Source organism: Pygocentrus nattereri, chromosome 8, assembly GCF_015220715.1.
Source record: "Pygocentrus nattereri isolate fPygNat1 chromosome 8, fPygNat1.pri, whole genome shotgun sequence".
NCBI lineage: Eukaryota > Metazoa > Chordata > Actinopteri > Characiformes > Serrasalmidae > Pygocentrus > Pygocentrus nattereri.
The window spans coordinates 5175001-5194603 of record NC_051218.1 but is presented as its reverse complement, the minus strand read 5'-3'; the positions used below and the strand labels follow the sequence as shown (position 1 = coordinate 5194603).

Here is a 19603-nt window from a genome sequence, read left to right as displayed (position 1 = left end):
GGAGGGGCCGTGCTTCATCCGTTCTCATCTCTGTGCTGTCCCACCTCTTCCTCTCTGCATCTGCATTTACAGCAATGTTACAGCGCTCTCTTCTTGATCCGACTCATTTTAAAAGAGAAATAAAACCGAGCAATATTCAGGCGGCCTTGGACGATTTCAAACCTCCTGCACTTTGCTTTGTTGTGAGCTGCAATGCTGTAATCAGAACGGTCCATGAAACCCAACAACCCAATCGAAATACGTCATGTAAACACCGGAATCAGAACCGGCTGAAAGAGGTTAAATAGCGGAATAATCATGTTAACATCTGGATCGTGTTCACAATCAAGAGTCTTTACGTAGAACCTGGGCAAGTGCAGCGGAATCATGACAAATACGCTGCTGGTTGTGGTGACAGATGACACTAAATGGAACGGATGTCATCGTGTTGGAATTACATGAATCATTCTCACAGAACAGCCTTTATCCAGCAGCGACACTGAGGTGTTTAAAAATTCTGGCAGCGCTGCTGTGTCTGATCCACTCAGACCAGCACAACGCATACTAACACACCACCACCACGTCAGTGTTACTGCAGTGCTGAGAATGTCCCACCACCCAAAAAGTGCCTGCTCTGTGAGGGTCCATGGGGGTTCTGACCACTGAAGAACAGGGTAACGAAGTATGAGAGAAACAGATGGACTACAGTCTGTAACTGTAGAACTACAAAGTGCAGCTATACAGTAAGTGGAACTGATAAAGTGGACACTGAGCGTAGAAACAAGGAGGTGGTCAGAATGTTATGGCTGATCAGTGTGTGTATACACACACATGCCCATGTTACAAAATGTTCTGCAGGTTGTTTGCAATTACACATTTCCACCAGAGACGTTTCCAGATTCCCAAAACTTCAACAGCAACAGAACACACACACACACACACACACACACACACACACATACATACACACTTTTCCTAAGCCGCTTATCCTTCTGGTTTTGTGGGGGGAGCTGGAGCCAATTCCAGCGGTCAATAAAGGCAGGAAACACCCTGGACAGGTCGCCAGCTCATCACAGTGCAGACATATACATTCACTCGCACTCAAACCGAGGGGCAATTTAGCATCTCCAGTTGGTCTGACTGGATGTCTTTGGGCTGTGGGAGGAAACCCACACAGACACAAGGCAACAGAATAAGCTACAGTTATGTTCCTGCAACTAAAGGTAATGAAAAAGCCCTTGATGTTATGAACCCTGTGACAGCCTTCGTACCCTGAAGGGTACAGTTCATTTTCTACACGTCATCCCAAACACACCCAGCTTTCACACGCGAATCTGAAAACGGGTTTAATTTTGAAATATCTCAGATTGGCACAGTATACAAAATAACTGAATACAAATTTCATTCAGTATCCACTGTTAAATACAAAACAGGCAAAATAGTCAATGGGGAAAAAAAAGATTATCTTTCAAGTTCCAACCCTTTTCTGATAATAAAAGACGCCGACTACATACATATTCCAAATGTACAGAACGAATACTTGTTATAAGGCAACATGCACAGCTGATTACTGCGGATTCTGGCTAAAGAAATACATGGAAAAAGTTCTGCCGACGACCGAGTTCAGCTGCGAACACTCATTTCATGTGAAGGACTTCTTTCAGCTGGGTGTTTGAGCATAAAAGTACATTGTCATTGTGTGTTGCAAAGCTGCAGTCCTTGATAAACTGGCTAAAGTGCAGTTCGGTAAACCTATATTTGTTCACGATGATTGCTTTATGGCTAGCCTCTAGCGCCATGCATATGTACATCGGCAGGTACGAAACATCGCCCGCTGAGGACGTCCTTTCACGAGTCCCTTTCCAAATAAATGATAGCAAATGTGTAAATCTGTCCAGCTGTTTATACTTTAAAAGAGCCACTTCAGGCAGCTGTGGATTAAAAACAACTCTTGAAATGTGAGGATTGAGCTCCACACCTTGCCTTCGGGCTGCTGCAGGTAGCTCTGTCCCAACATGAGGGCCTAGCTGCGAAAGACTGAGACATCCGATATCAAAAAGGCCTTCAAGATGATTTCCAAAATGATTAAAAACGATTTTCCCAAAATTACGACATCAAAAAAAAGACATCGCAGACACTGAATTCAACAAAAAGAGCTTGTTATAAAAGGATTAAGTGTCTTTCCTGGGTAGTATGATGTTTTTCATGGCAATCAACAAGGTACATTTTGAAAAAACCAAAACGTAACCACGTAGAACAGAGCAATAATACCACTAAACGTTCTTCCGAAAGGCTTCCAAGAACCTGTGCGTTGGTGCAGATGAGAGTCAGAACCATCGCTTTACTCGTGTTTCCTCAGAACTGAAAGATGGCAGTGTCTTCTTTCCTATTTTTCCAAAGTCCTACCAGAGATGTGCAAGAAGCAGCCTTGTCTGCACGTTACGGTTTAAAAGCAGTGATGATGTCTGTACAAGACGCAGCTAGAAGAGGCCGATGGTGGACCTGAGAGGAGAGAGTGCGAAGAACACAACAGCTATGTTTACATTCTTCCTTTGCGGTTTTCCTTTCGAAAGATTTGTCTTGTCAAGCAAGCTGTCCTCTTTGGTTTTATTGCTTCTTATGACGTCCCACTCCATTAGGCTGTTAGGAAACTTCTCTCCAAGGTTACAATCGTAACCGTTTTCTCAGGGTTTTCGACTTAAGTCTGACGACAGCGTTTGGAGAAGCCTAGGCTGGAGTGTTTGTTCAGCTGTGGATAAAATCCAGAGCCTTGCTCCCGTGGGGGGATTTCGGTGAGTGCGAGTTCACACACGGACGAGGGCTCCGGTCCAAAAAACCTCACATATGATCTCCAAATCACACCTAGTCACCAGAGTCCTGGCTGTCTGACTGAGGAGAATACTTGAGACGAAACATCCCTGTAAAAAAAAAAAACACACACACAAGCATAAGTAGGGCATAATTAACCAATTTCAATTGTATGGCACTGTATGTTTGACAATTACATTCAATAGATTAATTTATTCATGAGACAGATGTTCTGCAAATAGTACTGGACGAGATATTCATGCATTGGTGCCAGTAGGGATGCAAGTCTTGGCTAATTCTTTTGAGTGATAACTGACTGAATGAACTGTTAACCAACAAGCCTAAAATTAAGGACACGGCCAATCAAAATGTCTATTAATAACATAGAAATGTCCACATCTAAAAGCTGAGCCACATTTAAAGCTGTTGTAAAAATGCCTGAGACACACACAAATCCAAACATCAACTGAATTCTGTGTTAATTTGCTGGGACTTCCTTGTATGGGACACTTAACATCATGACCACCTCCTTGTTTCTATGCTCACTGTCCATTTTATCAGCTCCACTTACTGTATAGCTGCACTTTGTAGTTCTACAGTTACAGACTGTAGTCCATCTGTTTCTCTGATACTCTGTTACCCTGTTCTTCAGTGGTCAGGACCCCCATGGACCCTCACAGAGCAGGTACTTTTTGGGTGGTGGGTCATTCTCAGTGCTGCAGTAACACTGACGTGGTGGTGGTGTGTTGGTGTGTGTTGTGCTGGTCTGAGTGGATCAGACACAGCAGTGCTGCTGGAGTTTTTAAACACCTCAGTGTCACTGCTGGACTGAGAATAGTCCACCAACCAAAACTATCCGGCCAACAGCGTCCTGTGGGCAGCGTCCTGTGACCACTGATGAAGGACTAGAGGATGACCAACACAAACTGTGCAGCAGCAGATGAGCTGTCGTCTCTGACCTTACATCTACAAGGTAGACCGACAAGGTAGGAGTGTCTAATCGAGTGGACAGTGAGTGGACACAGTGTTTAAAACTCCAGCAGCACTGCTGTGTCTGATCCACTCGTACCAGCACAACACACACTAACACACCACCACCATTTCAATGTTACTGCAGTGCTGAGAATGACCCACCACCCAAATAGTACCTGCCCTGTGAGGGTCCATGGGGGTCCTGACCACTGAAGAACAGGGTAACAGAGTATGAGAGAAACAGATGAACTACAGTCTGTAACTGTAGAACTACAAAGTGCAGCTATACAGTAAGTGGAACTGATCAAATGGACAATGATCCACTATCCATGACAGCATGATGTATTTGGTAAATACTGTGGTTGTTTTATTGATACCGTCCCAACTGCAAAGGCTCTGTCAGAAAAGTATTATCGTCATTTGAGCTGGACTCTTCCCATACCTTGCTGAGTAGAGTCCATCGGTGGCTGTTTACAGTCTTGTGCGCGATGCCCACTCAGCCCACAGTTGTAGCAGGACATGTTCCCCGTCTTCTTCTGTCCCACGCCTCCATTTCCCATCATCCCATGGGGCTGGTAGACATTAGCCCCTCCCCCTAGAAAGCCCTGCATGGGAGGAAGGATGAGGTTCTGCTGCGACTCGTGTGACAGGCTGCTGTTGTAGAGGGGCGGGGCCACCAGGGGATAGGAGAAGGGAGAGGCAGAGCCACTTCCCGTGAGGAGTGGGCTGAAGTGGAGCAGAGGCCCCAGCGTAAACACGGATGTCCCGGAGAACGGGTGTGGGAAGTAGCTGCTGTAGCTGGCCGGCAGCGCGCCGTAGGAGCCGCAGTTCCCACTACAGCCGCAAGTGCTACACACGCAAGCGGCTGAACCCGAGCTCGTGCCGTTTGCTTGGTTGGAACCATAACCTACCGCTTCTGTTGTGATGGGACTGGAACTGGGCGGGGCTACGGAGGCACTATTGATGCTGTAGGTGTTCCCAGACACTGCCGCCACAGGGACGGTGCTGCCAGTTGCCACGGGAACAGCGCTGACAGGCGGGAAGGCTGGTTTGGAGGTTAACCCAGAAGAGGAAGAGGAGCAAGAAGAGGAAGAGGCAGGGTGAGGGAACTGACTTGTGCGGGCGTGGGCAGGTGAGGGAGAGACCTGCAGGTGTAGAGGTGGGTGAGAGACGTGATGGAGGGTGTTAGAGGTTGCAGTCAGAGCAGTGCTGGTCTCCACCATCAACCCCGGAGGAGAGCGCAGCACAGCTAAGGGCCCACGAGCGTCTACGCCCATGCCAGGGAACAGGCTTTCGAGGCGCACGCTGACCGCTACCCCGGCCCCAGTGGGTTTGGGCCTTTCCTCGGAGCACAGCGGCAGGGGACGGGGCTTGCGGGCAGAGTTTAATCCTCGCCCCGGTGACAGCAGAGGGAGGGAGGGAGGGCTCAGGCTGCTCTGGTGTGATGGTGATAGCAATGGGTCATTCTGGACCGGGAGAACCTGAGCTGTGGGTCGACTGGGGCCGCCGGAACCAGAAGGGTTGAGCAAGAAACACGGCCGTTCTTTCTCTCCAGGCTCCGAGCCAGAGTCTGCACCTGCCAGATGTCAGATTTCATTAGAACAGACATTCAACAGACATTGTCACAAAGCAGATTTACAAAAATCCAGGTGTAGCCACAAACAGGTAAACTGAGGGCAACAGAGGCCTGGAAAAAATCCCTATTCCCCTATTCCCTATTTGTCCTTGACAATTCCAGAGTACATGAGTCTGAAGAGCACGTTAAGCAACATCTACTAACACGCTTGTGTGTGGTTTTCTTTTGTTTAATATTGATTGTACTGGCCAATGTGATGATATTTTATATTTATATGGTGTTTATTTGCAATACGTGTAAAATATTAGAGTGTAAAGATTTTTTTTTGCTTTTCTATTTATGTTTATATTGTTCATTTTGTGAAGGATAGAGTTCATTTTTTAATCTTTAGTTTTATATATATTGTCTACACACTAATAAGTAACAAACTGTAATTGTGTTAAGTAATTAATAAGCTTAATTACCTCATTTATTAATTCTCTTCTTGTTACTTCTTTTCTGAAGCGCCTTGCTCTCCCTTTGCTGCTGTAGCACTCTAACTATCCCCCACTAATAAAGGATCATCTTATCTTGTCTCATCCTTGTGATAAATTCTATTATCGTGGTAAATAAATTGCTTCTTTGAGCTAAAATTGAACAAACTGACCAACTGCACTTTTTATTATAGAGTAAGCACCATTAGTCCTGGTTAACTGGGCTTACTGAGTGAAATGTGCAGTATGTCTGATGCCATAACACGCATTGTGTATGAAAGCCTGTAGTAAGTATTGTGATATGATATTTCTGCCATAATCGCCCAGCCCTACTGGCAGAACTTTTGCCCTGTGTTTAAAGGTGCTATGTGAATAACTGTGACTAGACTCGTCTCATTTTCTCTGTTTATTCATGAACCAGTGCAGATGACCCCGACCCCGACTGCGACCCCAGGGAGTGTTTTTTATTGGGAGGTGTGGTGGAAGCCTCGTACGTCTGTGTGGCTCTTTGGCTCGGTCGAAGGAAGCGTCTCGGGACAAAGGGGTCATGGGGCTAGAGGGGGCGCTGGAGTAGCCAGACGAGGAACTGCTGTCACGGAGAACAGGCAGCGAACCTTGTTCTACCTCCACACGCAACTCTGAACACATATACACAAGAACACATATATTATGAAAAAATACAAATATATAATATTATATATATATATATATATATATATATATATATAAAATCACTGTTGTCGGAACAAAACCTCGTATCTCTGACACGGTAACTTTACAGGAGAAGGAAAAAACATACTTTACTTTTAATGTAAGTCAATGGAACCAGAATTTTCCCCAAGTAATTTTGGGTCATTTCCTTTGGTCCAATATTTATGAAATTTCCATACAATATGAAAGACAACAGGTATTTTCAAATGATGTCAAAAACTAAAAAACAATAAAAATGGACTTATGAGGTTTTATTCAGACAACAGCCATATATATATATATATATATATATATATATATATATATATATGTGTGTGTGTGTGTGTGTGTGTGTGTGTGTGTGTGTACAACTGGGGCTAAGAACTTTTTTTTTTAATTCCTCTTGTTTGCCATTCTTTTTCAAGAAAGTAACAATAACAGAACCCTTCTGGGTGCAATATAGAACCCATTTTCTAAATGGGTTCTATATTGCACCATCTAAGGCACAATCTAAAGAATCTTTTTTACGATGCAAAGAACTCTTTAAGGGTCCGTAGTTCTATAAAGAAACAATTCCTTTACTAAACATTGATAGAGAATATGTTGCAGATGGTTCTATATGGAACCTTTCTGAAAAAAGGTTCTTTAAAGGGTTAAAAAGGGTTCTGCTATTGTTACTGTCTTATATGGTAACAACAGTAGAACCATTTTTGGTGCTATACAGAACCCTTTTCTTTTCCTTTTTTATTATGTTTATTGAGTTTTACAGAAATTATAGAAGAAATTAAGAACATCTCGCCACAGCAGCATCGGAGGGGGGGTTAACATACATGAATTTAAAGAAATGGACAGTGAAATAGGACAAAATAAAATATAAAGCAATACAACAATATAAATATGATACAAGAAGGAAACTTAACAATTACAATTACAGATCCTCCAGCACTTTCCAGGCTGATGACCAGATTTCACAGAATTTTCTGTGTTTTTTTGCTAAGTTCAAAAGTAAGTTTCTCCAATGGAAGAAGGTTCGACACCTGTGTCAGCCACATGTTGAGTGAGGGAACATCTGGAGATATCCACAGCAGTAAGACGCATTTTTTGCTAAATATGATAATGCTCCCATCAAATAGGCTTGATGGTCATTTATAACCGTATCGGGGCTGTAGTTCAAAAGATATGAACATGGTGACATGTGGAGGCTTTTATCCAATATTTTCATAACAACTTGATGAACATCTCTCCAAAATGTTTGGATTTTCCTACATTCCCGAGACATATGCATAAGTGTACCCTGATCAGAACTGCACTTAGGACAGAGGAGATACCAGAGCCCTGTTCTAAGAGTCCATACAGAACCATCTACGGGACAACCTGAAGAATCAGAGATGCAGAGAACTTTTTAAGGGTGTTCATGGTTCTACATAGAACCATTTTCTATACTAAAAACCCTTAAAGAACCATCTTATTTAAGAGCGTAGTGTGTGTACCTGTGTTGCTGCTGCTTGAGTGTGTGTGTGTTAGAGGGCCGTTGTAACTGGATGGCGTTACTCTTGCGACCCCCCCACACGACACAGGAAACTGAGACAACACGTATCTTTTCTCCAATTTCTCCCTGTAATACACAAACAAAAATCAAATTACAGTGATTAGAATAATCTCCTGCACTGTCCATTATAATGTATTTCATCAACATTTGTAACACACACCAATCAGACGTAACATTCTGACCACCTCCTTGTTGCTCATTGTCCATTTTATCAGCTCCACTTACTGTATAGCTGCACTCTGTAGTTCTACAGTTACAGACTGTAGTCCATCTGTTTCTCTGATACTCTGTTACCCCCTTTTACCCTGTTAATTAAGCTAAATAAGTGCTTCCTATCACTAGACCTAGGAACCAAACGCTCTCAAAATACTTGCTATCAGCTGTTTATTGACAGACATCGGCTATGACACTTGCCAAACAGGACTAAGACTAAATAAATCCTGTTTCACTGCCAGTACTGACCACTAGATGGCAATGTGTACAAAACCTATCACAGCTTAGTTGTTTTGCATGTACTGCCGTGCTACTCCATAAACTGAAAGCTGAAACAATTAAAAAACAGCTATAATTCCCTCAGTACAGTATTAGCTGAAATGATTGTATCTTCTGCACTTGTAGCCAAGAAAAGAACTTTACTTTCCTATTAAGAGCCACAACGATCTTTAAAGGCATGGATTTTTTTACTAGTGGAACGACTGTCATATTCTTTTAACCCAAAGCGGAAATGATACTGTGAAATGTGGAACAATTCCGTAGAGCTTTGTAGCACTGCAATACGTCTGCGCTGATTGGTTTATTTCTTATTCCTATATTTATTATTATTTTTTAAGAACTCTGGAAGTAATTATGCCTGTTCTCGTAGATGTGCTATCACTACATCGTAAAAAGTGAAAAGTCTTCTCCACTTAAAATGATACAGGAATTGATTACATGGCTTTTCTTGAGTTGGCTCAACTTGCCTCAAGTTCACACAACTCAAACTTACACTAAACGACTTTTCAAGCGTTTTCACTGTCGCAGGCAAATTTCCAATGTTGGAATAAAATCACGAGAGTCTTGCTAGAGTTGCGTCATCTCGATCGTTTAGTGTGAGGTGGTCAGGACGGCCGTCTTAGGTCAGTCTTTTTCTTGTGTTGACGCTGCGACAAAATCAACCATGTTTAATATTATCGTAAATTTTACTTCTTGGCTCATGCAAACAGCGAGAGAGCTAGAGAGAGAGAAAGAGAGAGAGAGAGAAAAAGAGACAGAGAGAGGTAAAGAGATACAGAGAGAGATAGAGAGAAAGAGACAGAGATAAAGAGAGAGGTAGAGAGATGCAGAGAGAGAGAGAGGGAAGTAGAGACAGAGAGAGAGAAAGATAGAGAGAGAGAGAGAGAGAGAGAGAGAGAGAGAGAGAGGGGGAGAGGGAGAGAGACAGAGAGAGATACAGAGAGATATAGAAGGAGAGAGAGAGAGAGAGAGAGATGGAAGTAGAGACAGAGAAAGAGATAGAGATACAGAGAGAGAGAGAGAGAGAGAGAGACAAAGAGAGGGAGATAGGGATAAAGAGAGAGATACAGAGAGATATAGTGACAGAGAGAGAGAGAGAGAGAGAGAGATAGAGAGATAAGAGACATATAGATAGAGATAGAGAGAAAGAGAGAGGAAGAGATAGAGAGATAAAGAGAGAGATACAGAGAGATAGAGAGACAGAGAGAGAGGGAAATAGAGAAAGACAGAGAGAGATACAGAGAGAGAGAGAGAGATAGAGAGAGATAGAGAGAGATACAGAGAGAGAGAGAGATGCAGAGAGATATAGAGACAGAGACAGAGAGATACAGAGAAACAGAAAGAGAGAAGGGGGGGGGGGTGCACGAGTGCCTGAAATGTCTGTAAAAAAAGGCACTTTACCACAATAATCATATTAATCATATTAATCATATTAATCATACTGGCTTTTGATGTTCCAGGTTCACTGAGCATTACAGTGACGTAAGCAAATGAGCAGAGGACTTTAAGAACGGCTTCACTGAAGAATCTTCAATGTTTCGATTTTTCTTTCTGTTATAGTGGTTTTAGTGGTTTTCTTATTTCCTTTGTTTTTTAGGGTTTAGTTCATAACACAATTGCGTGTTGTGCTGATGTGTAAAAGTAAGTGCACATTTTACAGGTTAATTAAACGATTCTGGGTGATGATCTGCCAGAGTGTACGGTTCTACAGTGAACTGAACGGAGATCCAGATCTTTACATGCTCAGCCAACACATCTTCCCATCTGTATAACTACATAGTGGGAGGAACACTGTTTATCTGCTTGTAAATTTCCACCTGGTGCATGATGGGAAACACACTCAAAAATCTAGTTACGGTCTTGCAAATAGTGACGCTGTAAAATTCCTCGTCTTTGCAAAATCATAGTCTGTGACTAAAAACTGTGGCACTGTCTTCAGAAGCGAGAGACTGGCAGACTTTCAGAGGTCTTTTAGTGCATGTTTAGCATTAGTTGAGTCAAAAGATCTCCCAGCTCCCGCTTCTAGGTCGACATCTCGGGTAGATAAACAAAACAATGTGTTTTTACTCAGTTTCCCCACTAGCTGGCGCTCCTTCTATCAAACAGTCCCATCTGACATATTTTCCCCCTGGGCCTCTGGATATGGACAGCTGTGGTATTGCTGGGATTCAAACCCACAACCTCCTGATGTTGGGATGAATTATTAGACAGTTGGACCGCATGAGACGATGCCAGGCTTTAAAGTTAAAACAACACATTTTCTCCAGTGTATTAAACATCTGCAGACATAAAATCTGAGTTCAGGTGTTCCTGAGTGGCTCAGTGGACTAAGCCGCCACTCCAATAGGAGCCTGTGAGTTTGAGCCCCAGCGATGCCCCAGCAATCCATAGTGCGTATCCAGGAGGAAAAATGTCCAGCAGGATTGTGTGATGTAAAAAGTCCTGACTAGTGAGGAGGCTGAGTATAAAAACAAGTTTTATTTACCTCAATGAAACACAGAAATAAAAATTAAGAACATTTGACTCAACTAGGAAGTTTGAGTTGTGTATTTGTGTGAAGAGGAGTCAACTCAAGAAAAGCCATGTAACTAATTACTATATCATTGTGAGTTGAGCTGATCTCATTTTTAGTGTAAATGTGCCTGTGTTTGTTGATTGGTTGTTGATCTGGTGATTTACCTGCTCAACCACACCTGATTACACTCATCTGTTAACTGGCAGGTTTAATGGGTGTGTTTGAGGAGGGAAACTTCACGCTGTGCTGGACACCGGCCCTCCAGGACCCCTGCTCTAGTCAGTTTCTGACCCCAGAGCTGCTCTTGACTTGATATCTTTGGGTGTCGCTCCACTCTCAGTCTAAAGTGTGTAAAACCAAAGCAACACCGCTGTGCCTGATACGCTCACATACACTAACACGTCAGTATCACTGCTGCCGTGCTGAGAATTAAAAACCACCCAAGTAATAACAGGAGTCGTATTACAGAAACTCTGAAATCTGATCTGCTTAGTCTCCATGACGACTTCAGTACAGACTGAATTCAGGACAGTAGCTACAGCTTCTAACTTCATAATCTCATCATTAACTCCAGATAAGAAAACAGCATCACACAAACATCCTAACTAGACTAAACCTCCTAAATCCTGTCCTATCTTTAGGGTGACCTAAAGGGTCCTAAGTTCTGTTTAAGGTCTGTTTCTATGGTTTTTAGGCGGCTGAGTCAGGCAGTGTGGTTCACTACCAGCATAAAATAACAGCTACAATTCTGTAACCCTCAGGCTAAAACAGGACAAACACCGTAACATCCAAAAGTTCTTCATTCACACACACTGACCACTGACGAGAAGTGGGCTAAACAGAGACCAGCGCTCCTTCCTCACACCACCTGCTGCTCTCCTTGTTTTTTCAGGTAGCCTGACGGAAAAGCTGGAAAGGCATCTGCGGCTTTCCTCGCCCCTTACCTCGTCCCTATCTCCCTGGCCTGAGCAAGAAGTGGAAACTTGCAGATATTGTGAATGGAAAAGGGATTAGAGTGGTGTGTGTGTGTATGTGTGTGTATGTGTGTGTGTGTGGTGTGTGTGTGTGTGTGTGCGCGCGCATGTTCTTTCACAAGAATAGTCACTGATAATGGTTTTCCATTAGTGTTAAACTATGCTGAGTCTGACCTGGTGCTGTATTCAATTCTTTAAAAAGGTCACAGAAAGAGCACAACTGATTCCAGATCAGCGGAAAACAGTCACGTATACTAACGCATAGCTAAGTCTTTGGCAAGAGTCACAACAAATGACATCTTATCTAAAATAATCAATCTGTCTTTAGCTTAACTATTGACCAAACCGCCCACCAATTTCCCAGAGGAACACAATACTTAGGCCACGCTTGCACAGCAGGTAAAAGAGGCCCAAATCTGATCTTTATCCTCATATGTGACACAGATGTGTGTCTGTGTGTCTGTGTGAACAGATAAACACACTGAATCTGACATTTTCAATTCCGATTTCAGATGCTTTCATATGTGGTACTGAAATCTGATACATATCCATATCCGAACAGCCAGATCGGAATTCATGTGACTTTTACTTCATGTTCTAAGACACATAAGCCGAACGTCCCTCCCACCGCCGTCTTTTAAAGATCAGAGCATAAACTTAGTCTCCTCTGCAGAAGGAGCTGCGTGCTGAAAGGTACAAACTCTCACAATGACATGACACACACGCAGAACCGACTTAAACTTTCCGATAGGGAATGTAATCGGATACAGGTGTTTACAGGGATATTATTCTACTTTTTATTTAACGGATAGTTACAGGATTTCCTACCTCGATTAGTCAGATAGAAGCTGTTTTCTCAACGGCCTCAATTTTTACATGTGTTTACATGGACGTATTCTGTTCTGATTCAGCTGTGAGTCTGACTATTAACTATTAATTAGTCACAGATGCACAGGTCTAAGGCCGAATGAAAGTAGGGTAACAAAATCAAACTAAGAGACAGAAAACTGAGCTCATATATGTGTATGGTGCACCTCTCATCTCTGCTACTAGGATACGAAATTCATTTGCTCAAAATTTGCCAATATGAAACAAGTTTTCATGTATTGCACTGACTATGGACATGCACCGTGTTTACACTGCATATGGGTGTTGAAAGGGCCCTCCCAGCTAAATCCAATTAAAATAAGTCTTGCTAAGTAAATATTTGTCTAGTTAATGTCTTTTTAAATAATCATAAAATCAACGTACTATGTATCATTTGGGAAACGGAGCTTGCTGATTATCTCCTGCACTCAACATCAGTTATTTCAGTTGATTCACGCCCAGCTAATCATCTTACCCCTTGGATTTTTAAGATAAAACTTTGCTTTTGCAGCTGTTTGTATGGAAACATCTTATAAATATAATAAATGTTTCACACACTGAGCTGTAGAGAGTCACACAAAAAATACCTGCCTTCTAACTGAGGAAACACTGCATTGGCTGGACTCATTTGCATAATTCGACACAGCGGTCCCATCATGAACTATGCGGCAACTCATCAGACACCTGTTAACACTGATGGAAGTAGTGTGTATAGGAATTATATATGTGTATTGGAAAAATATATATGGTCACTGTCTTCTTCTTCTTTCGGCTGCTCCCTTTAGGGGTCGCCACAGCGGATCATCTGCCTCCATCTTGCCCTATCCACTGCCTCCTCTACTTTCACACCAACCATCTCCATGTCCACCTTCACTACATCCATAAACCTTCTCTGAGGTCTACCTCTTCTCCTTCTACCCGGCAGCTCCATCTCCAACATTCTTTGCCCAATATATCCACTATTCCTCCTCAACACATGTCCAAACCATCTCAACCTGGCCTCTCTGGCTTTATCTCCAAACTGCTCCACCTTCACCGTCCCTCTGATCTGCTCATTTCTAATCTTGTCCAGCCTTGTCGCTCCCAACGAAAATCTCAGCATCTTCATCTCCACCACCTCCAGCTCAGCCTCCTGTCTTTTAGACAGAGCCACAGTCTCCAAACCAAACATCATAGCAGGACGCACTGCTGTCTTGTAAACCTTCCCTTTCACTCTTGCTGCTATCCTTCTGTCACACATCAGCCCTGACACCCGTCTCCAATATACGGTCACTGTCAACATTCCTAATTGTAATGTAAGTTGATGCAACAAGATTTTAATCCTAGTAACGTTAAACCTCTTCTTTTGGCCCATTCTTCATAAAATATCCACACAATGTGAAAAGGCAAATGGTTTTTATCTAATGCTCCTTATCCAGCTAATTAAAGGTATTGATTACTTTGACTGGGTTTAAGATGTGATATCTTTATTGTCCATTAAATATGCATTAAATAGAAACTGGTCTTTGGAAATCTGGCACATTAATACATAGACAAATATGTCAAACATAAAACACTTACAGCAACAATGCAGATACATACATTGCACTTTGAGTGTTTTAAGTATTTGTCTACACTGTTAGAAATGAAGGTTCTGTGCAGGTACATTTTTCCTTCATCAAGGTACAAACAACGTAAATGCTCCCTCAAAGGTTCTACAGTGGTTTTAAGGTCCAGTTGTGAACCTTAAATAAGTTTTTTTCCAGACTGTGTCTAAAAGCATGTTCTGCTTACTCACTTCTGTAGCTCCAGCTGAGTCTTCAGCTTCTTCTTCGCTCCCTGAGTGAGGTCATACTTATTCAGGTCCTCCTCGGTGAGAGCAAGGAACTGTGGGAAATGCAGTGCACCATCAGAAGAGAAAGCAAAGACCAAAGCAATAAGTAAGAAAAAACTTAGTTAGAGTGTAGTTACCCTTAACTACATCCTACCCATTGCCCTCTTCAGCGGACAGTTCATGATATAACCAAGTTATTCATCAGTATCTAACTAAAGGAATAATTTTATGTTTGACCTCTATTTTCTACATATGTAGCATATTGTCAGTTACCACAGACAATAATTTTCTTTTACTTTAAAAAGTATGATGACTTCTGCTCTAGAAGTATTTTGAGCACAAAACTGTATGTGGTATTCAACAATATCGCTGTTGTCGGAAGAAAACCTCATATCTCCATTTTTGTCGTTTTTCTTTTTTTGACATAATTTGAAAATGCCTGATATTGAGTGCAGATTTCATGATGAATGGACTAAAAGAAATGACCCAAAATGACTTGGTAAAAAGTCTGGTTCCATTGACTTGCATTAAAAGTAAAATAAGTTTTTTTCCTTCCCCTGTAAAGTTACCGTTTTAGACATACAAGGTTTTCTTCTGACAACAGCAATATGCCACAAATGCTGGAGACAGATATCTCGAAAGTATTGGTTTAACCCTCTGGGATATATTCTCAAAATCACCTTTAAAGGCACTTGCGTATGACATGATACCCACGTTACATATCAAAAAGTTCAAAACAATCTCAGCTCTCCTAGTAATGTGGCTATTTTGATCTGGAGCACCGTATAAAGAGATAACTGTACCTGAAACCTGGAAAAATGAAATCCGGTTACAGAAATTCTTCATATTGCTTGTGAATACGTAGCTTCACTACAGCTCCAAAATGCTGCAGCAACTTCAGTGGCTGCAAACTTTTTACACACCTCTCACTTGGGTTTCTGAGGCAACTGAATGAAAAATTGTGCTTAGAACGTGATGGTCGGTCCTTAGAGATTTCCTGAGTGTCCACTGGTCAGTTTCACACAGAATGTAGACGGACACACGAATCCACCAGTTCCACACGGTGAAAGGCAGATGACATGTATCTCAGCCCCTCTTCATAGGCTCATAACTCCGGATGTGAGTCACGTTCGATCTCGTGATAAGATGGAATGGAAAGGGCGACGATTTGAACTGGATTTCTGCGCTGGATTATTACAAATATAGTAATAGAAAGGCTAGAAACATCTAATTTGATATGCCGAAATTCGTCGACCCCAGAGGGTTAATGCTCAGGTCTAAATACTCACTAATACAGTCAAGTACCAGCAATAAACCATGTTAGAAGCTGAAGAAAGATGGGAAACCTGCACTGTACGCATTCTTATAATCCGATTCATTTGCTCACCTCTTCCATAGTCAGCTGCTTGAAGACAGGATAGTATTTGTGTAGACGCAGCTTGCGTAGCCAGTCCAGGATGCCGTTCTGCTCCGGGCTGGGCTGGGTCTGGGCCTGGGGGTGTGAATGGGGTTGCTGTTGCTGGAGAGGTGGTTGCGTTTGGGGGTGAGAAGGTGGGTTATTGGGGTGATTCTGAGATGGGACGCCATCTCCTAACGCTACAGCAGGGTGCAGGGTCAGGGCTGGCTGGGGTGGCAGATGAGGCGGAGAGGTCTGAGGTATCGGGGCGTGGATATTAACGACTGGCTGAATGCTGGCCACACCACAGACTGCCCTGTGGGACAAAAGGAGAAAGATTAGAGACAGCTGGAGAGAGAGAGATGGAAGTGAGGGTGAAGGAATGCGCAAATATTGAAGGCCAGTGTAAGAAATTATTTACAAACATTAAGGTTTACTGCATGTTCAGGTCTTTTTAAATCTAGTTTATGCAATTTAAGGCCACTAGCACAACAACGATGAACACTGGCGGGGGACTTCGTGCGCATTCTCCTCTTTTTTAAACTAAATAGCTTTTGTTTGCATTTATGTATTTGCACAAAGTGGACAAAACGGAGGGTATCTGCAGTAAAATGGCCAGTAAATAATACAATAAAATGCTTAAACAAAGATTTAAACACAAATAAGTCCCCTTATTTATGGTGTGGTGCAAAAAGCAAACATTTCTGTTAGATATTTATTGGAAATGGTTAGACATTTATTGGAAATGGTTAGAGGAGAAGGAGCTTCAGGCATGGTCTTCCTAAACTTTAGATGTTTTCTAAGGCGGTTTAAGGAACTGAAGGTGTTAGTGCTGCACTAATATGGTACAACACGCATTCATGACACAGCACAAGTGGCACTCACCTGTTAGTTCCTCTGTACTGAGGTAGACAACTCAAATCTGAAATACACAAATCAAAGCGTTTATTAGCAACTCAAGTATGATTATGTTTACACCTAGTATTTCTTTCATGTTTTCTCTTTTTCTCTTTTTTTGGCTAAGTACAATTAAAAATGATCTTACTAATCACATTCAAAAGCAAAAACCAAACTGAAAGTTATAAAGTAAAAGCCGACTCAAACTTGTTTTGTACGGTTTCAAATTTCTTTGTCATTTACACAACATGTCGGGATATTCATGCACTGAAATGCTTGTGGTGAGGCTCAGGTAATCACAGCAGGGCGGCATCACACACACACACACACACACACACACACACAAAATTTGCAAAAATCCAACTGTAAAATACAGACACTTGTAGCAAACCTTGAAATATTATGTGAATACTTAATAATAATATTCAAAGTTTAAACATCCCCACCAGCTCAGTCTTTTAAACCTACCTTTGTGCTTGAACTAGACACCTGGCATCTTTTCTTTGCTGCAAGTTCATCAATTCTTGGGCTCAGTTTCTGAGCTGCTGAGCTGATGTTAAGTGTTTATATTGGTTGAAATGCAGCTGGTGTGTTTGGAGGTGTGACTGGTGTGGAACTGTGTAGAACTGTGTAGAACTGAGGTGTAACTGATGTCCTGGGGTTACTAGACTGGTGTAGGAGAGTCGGAGCGCATGTAACATTGCTGTGCATGCTGAGGACTGTAGTTAGTGTCTTATACAACTTAGTGTGTAACATCTCTGACTTCTACACTGTAGACTGGGGTTCAGTCCCCACCTGGACAAACACCCTACACTATACCAAGAGTCCTTGGGCAAGATTCCTAACACTGCCTTCACTTACCTGTGTAAAATGATTAAACTGTAAGTAGCTCTGGATAAAAGCCTTGGCCAAATGCTGTAAATGTACATGTGTAGTTCATTGTAAAACAGCCTAATATTAATAGAAAATGAGAATATTTCTGCGGGCCGGAAAGAATTGTGTCGAGGTGCTGATCCGGCCCGCGGGCCTTGTGTTTGACATATGAGATCTAAGAAAAGAGAATATATACATATTTTAAAATGAGTTAGTGATACTGTCTGTAGCAGTGGCCGTGTTTACAGGCAAAGATTTTTGCCAATCCTATTGAATATATTCTGATTACAGATTAAGACTGAGGTGTTTATTCTCACTGTATTCAACAATCTGATGGAAAATCTTCATTTACATGCTCACTACAAGTAATCAGATCCAAAATTACAAGCATGTATGGAGAACCACTTAGAGTTAATGTTACCATGACAGCACACCTCACATGAGGTCCAGTCAGAGTGAGATGAGCAGCAGTGAGCAGTGCCTGTGTTTTTAATTGCTTTAAAATGATGTCAGACTCAGGAAAACGTCCTTCACACGTCCTTATTAAAGAAGGCCGAAAGGAAGACGTCGTGTAAGCTGGACACCCGTCCCACCGCCGTCTTTTAAAGACCAGAGAATAAACTTTGTCTCCGCCGCAGACCAATTTCTGCTCTGCCGTGTTGAACGGTATAAACTCTCACTATGATGCGACGCACAGGCAGAACGGACTTAAACTTTCCGATAGGGAATGTAATCGGATACAGGTGTTTACAAGCATTCATATATTTTTGCCTATAACCACCCACATACCTTCAATGTCTGACGCTGCCTTTGTACAGTATTACTGTTCTTATGTAAACTGGTCTGCCACACTGTACTCATAACCTGCCCTCAGTCTGTTATGCTCCTTCATTAGACCTGCACATATACTGCCTTGTCTTTTTGTATGTATTGCTTTGCTCTTGTTGTCTGTGTGTGTGCTATTTATGTACTCTGAATTGTAAGCGTCTTTGGGTCCTTGATAAAGCGCTATATAAAAATAAAGAATTATTATTACGGATATTATTCTTCTATTCAACAGATTATTTACAGGTTCACCCACCTTGTTCAATCAGATAGAAATTCTATTCTGAATGGCCTCAATCCAACTAGACTATTCTGACTGAAGTGTTCACATGGACACTATTAGTTGGATTATTGACGGATTATTAGGATGCATGTAAACGTGGCAAGTGATATGAATAGAATAAATAACAAAATGGCAAAGAGAAATGGTAATGCAGAAGGACTTAAAAGTTCACAAGCCTGACAACCTGGGGGTAGAAATCTACCAATATTTTGGTATCGATAACTGTTTAAAATATTTACTGTCCGATGTTTAGATTTGACTGATCATTGAAACCAATATTTGATGGCCGTTTATTGTACATGAAAGAGCAGAAGGACATTGGGCCACTGTGCTACACTGTATTCATTTTACTGCATTTGTAACCCTCCACAAATAAATGTTACATTTCTCTATAATGCCAATCCAGAACTAAGGTTTTATCATCAACCGATATGTATGTATCAAAATTGCTTGATATCGCCATTGGCTCACAATTCAATATCGATGCATCTCTATTCAAACTTTCAGAGGACATGAATTGTTTGTATCTTTTTTGATTAGATACTAGCAGATATGATGGGTTAAAAGTAGCTTTAATGAATGTGGCCCTCAGGGGTCTCACTGTGGTCCTGCTGTGGGATC

The 19603-nt window shown here is 42.0% G+C and overlaps 1 protein-coding gene across 1 annotated transcript in view; it reads right to left on the bottom strand.

Annotated features, from left to right (window-relative positions):
• Positions 1–1312: 1312 nt before the first annotated feature.
• Positions 1313–19603, bottom strand: part of zcchc14 (zinc finger, CCHC domain containing 14) — a 58126-nt gene continuing 39835 nt past the window's right edge. The window contains exons 7-13 of the mRNA XM_017724600.2: positions 16990–17026; positions 16096–16420; positions 14673–14761; positions 7989–8113; positions 6303–6446; positions 4202–5335; positions 1313–2897 (exon numbers count right to left, since the gene is read on the bottom strand). Of these exons, the coding sequence (XP_017580089.1) occupies positions 2842–2897; positions 4202–5335; positions 6303–6446; positions 7989–8113; positions 14673–14761; positions 16096–16420; positions 16990–17026 (1910 nt within the window). The 3' untranslated portion in view covers positions 1313–2841. The remainder of the gene's footprint in view (positions 2898–4201; positions 5336–6302; positions 6447–7988; positions 8114–14672; positions 14762–16095; positions 16421–16989; positions 17027–19603) is intronic.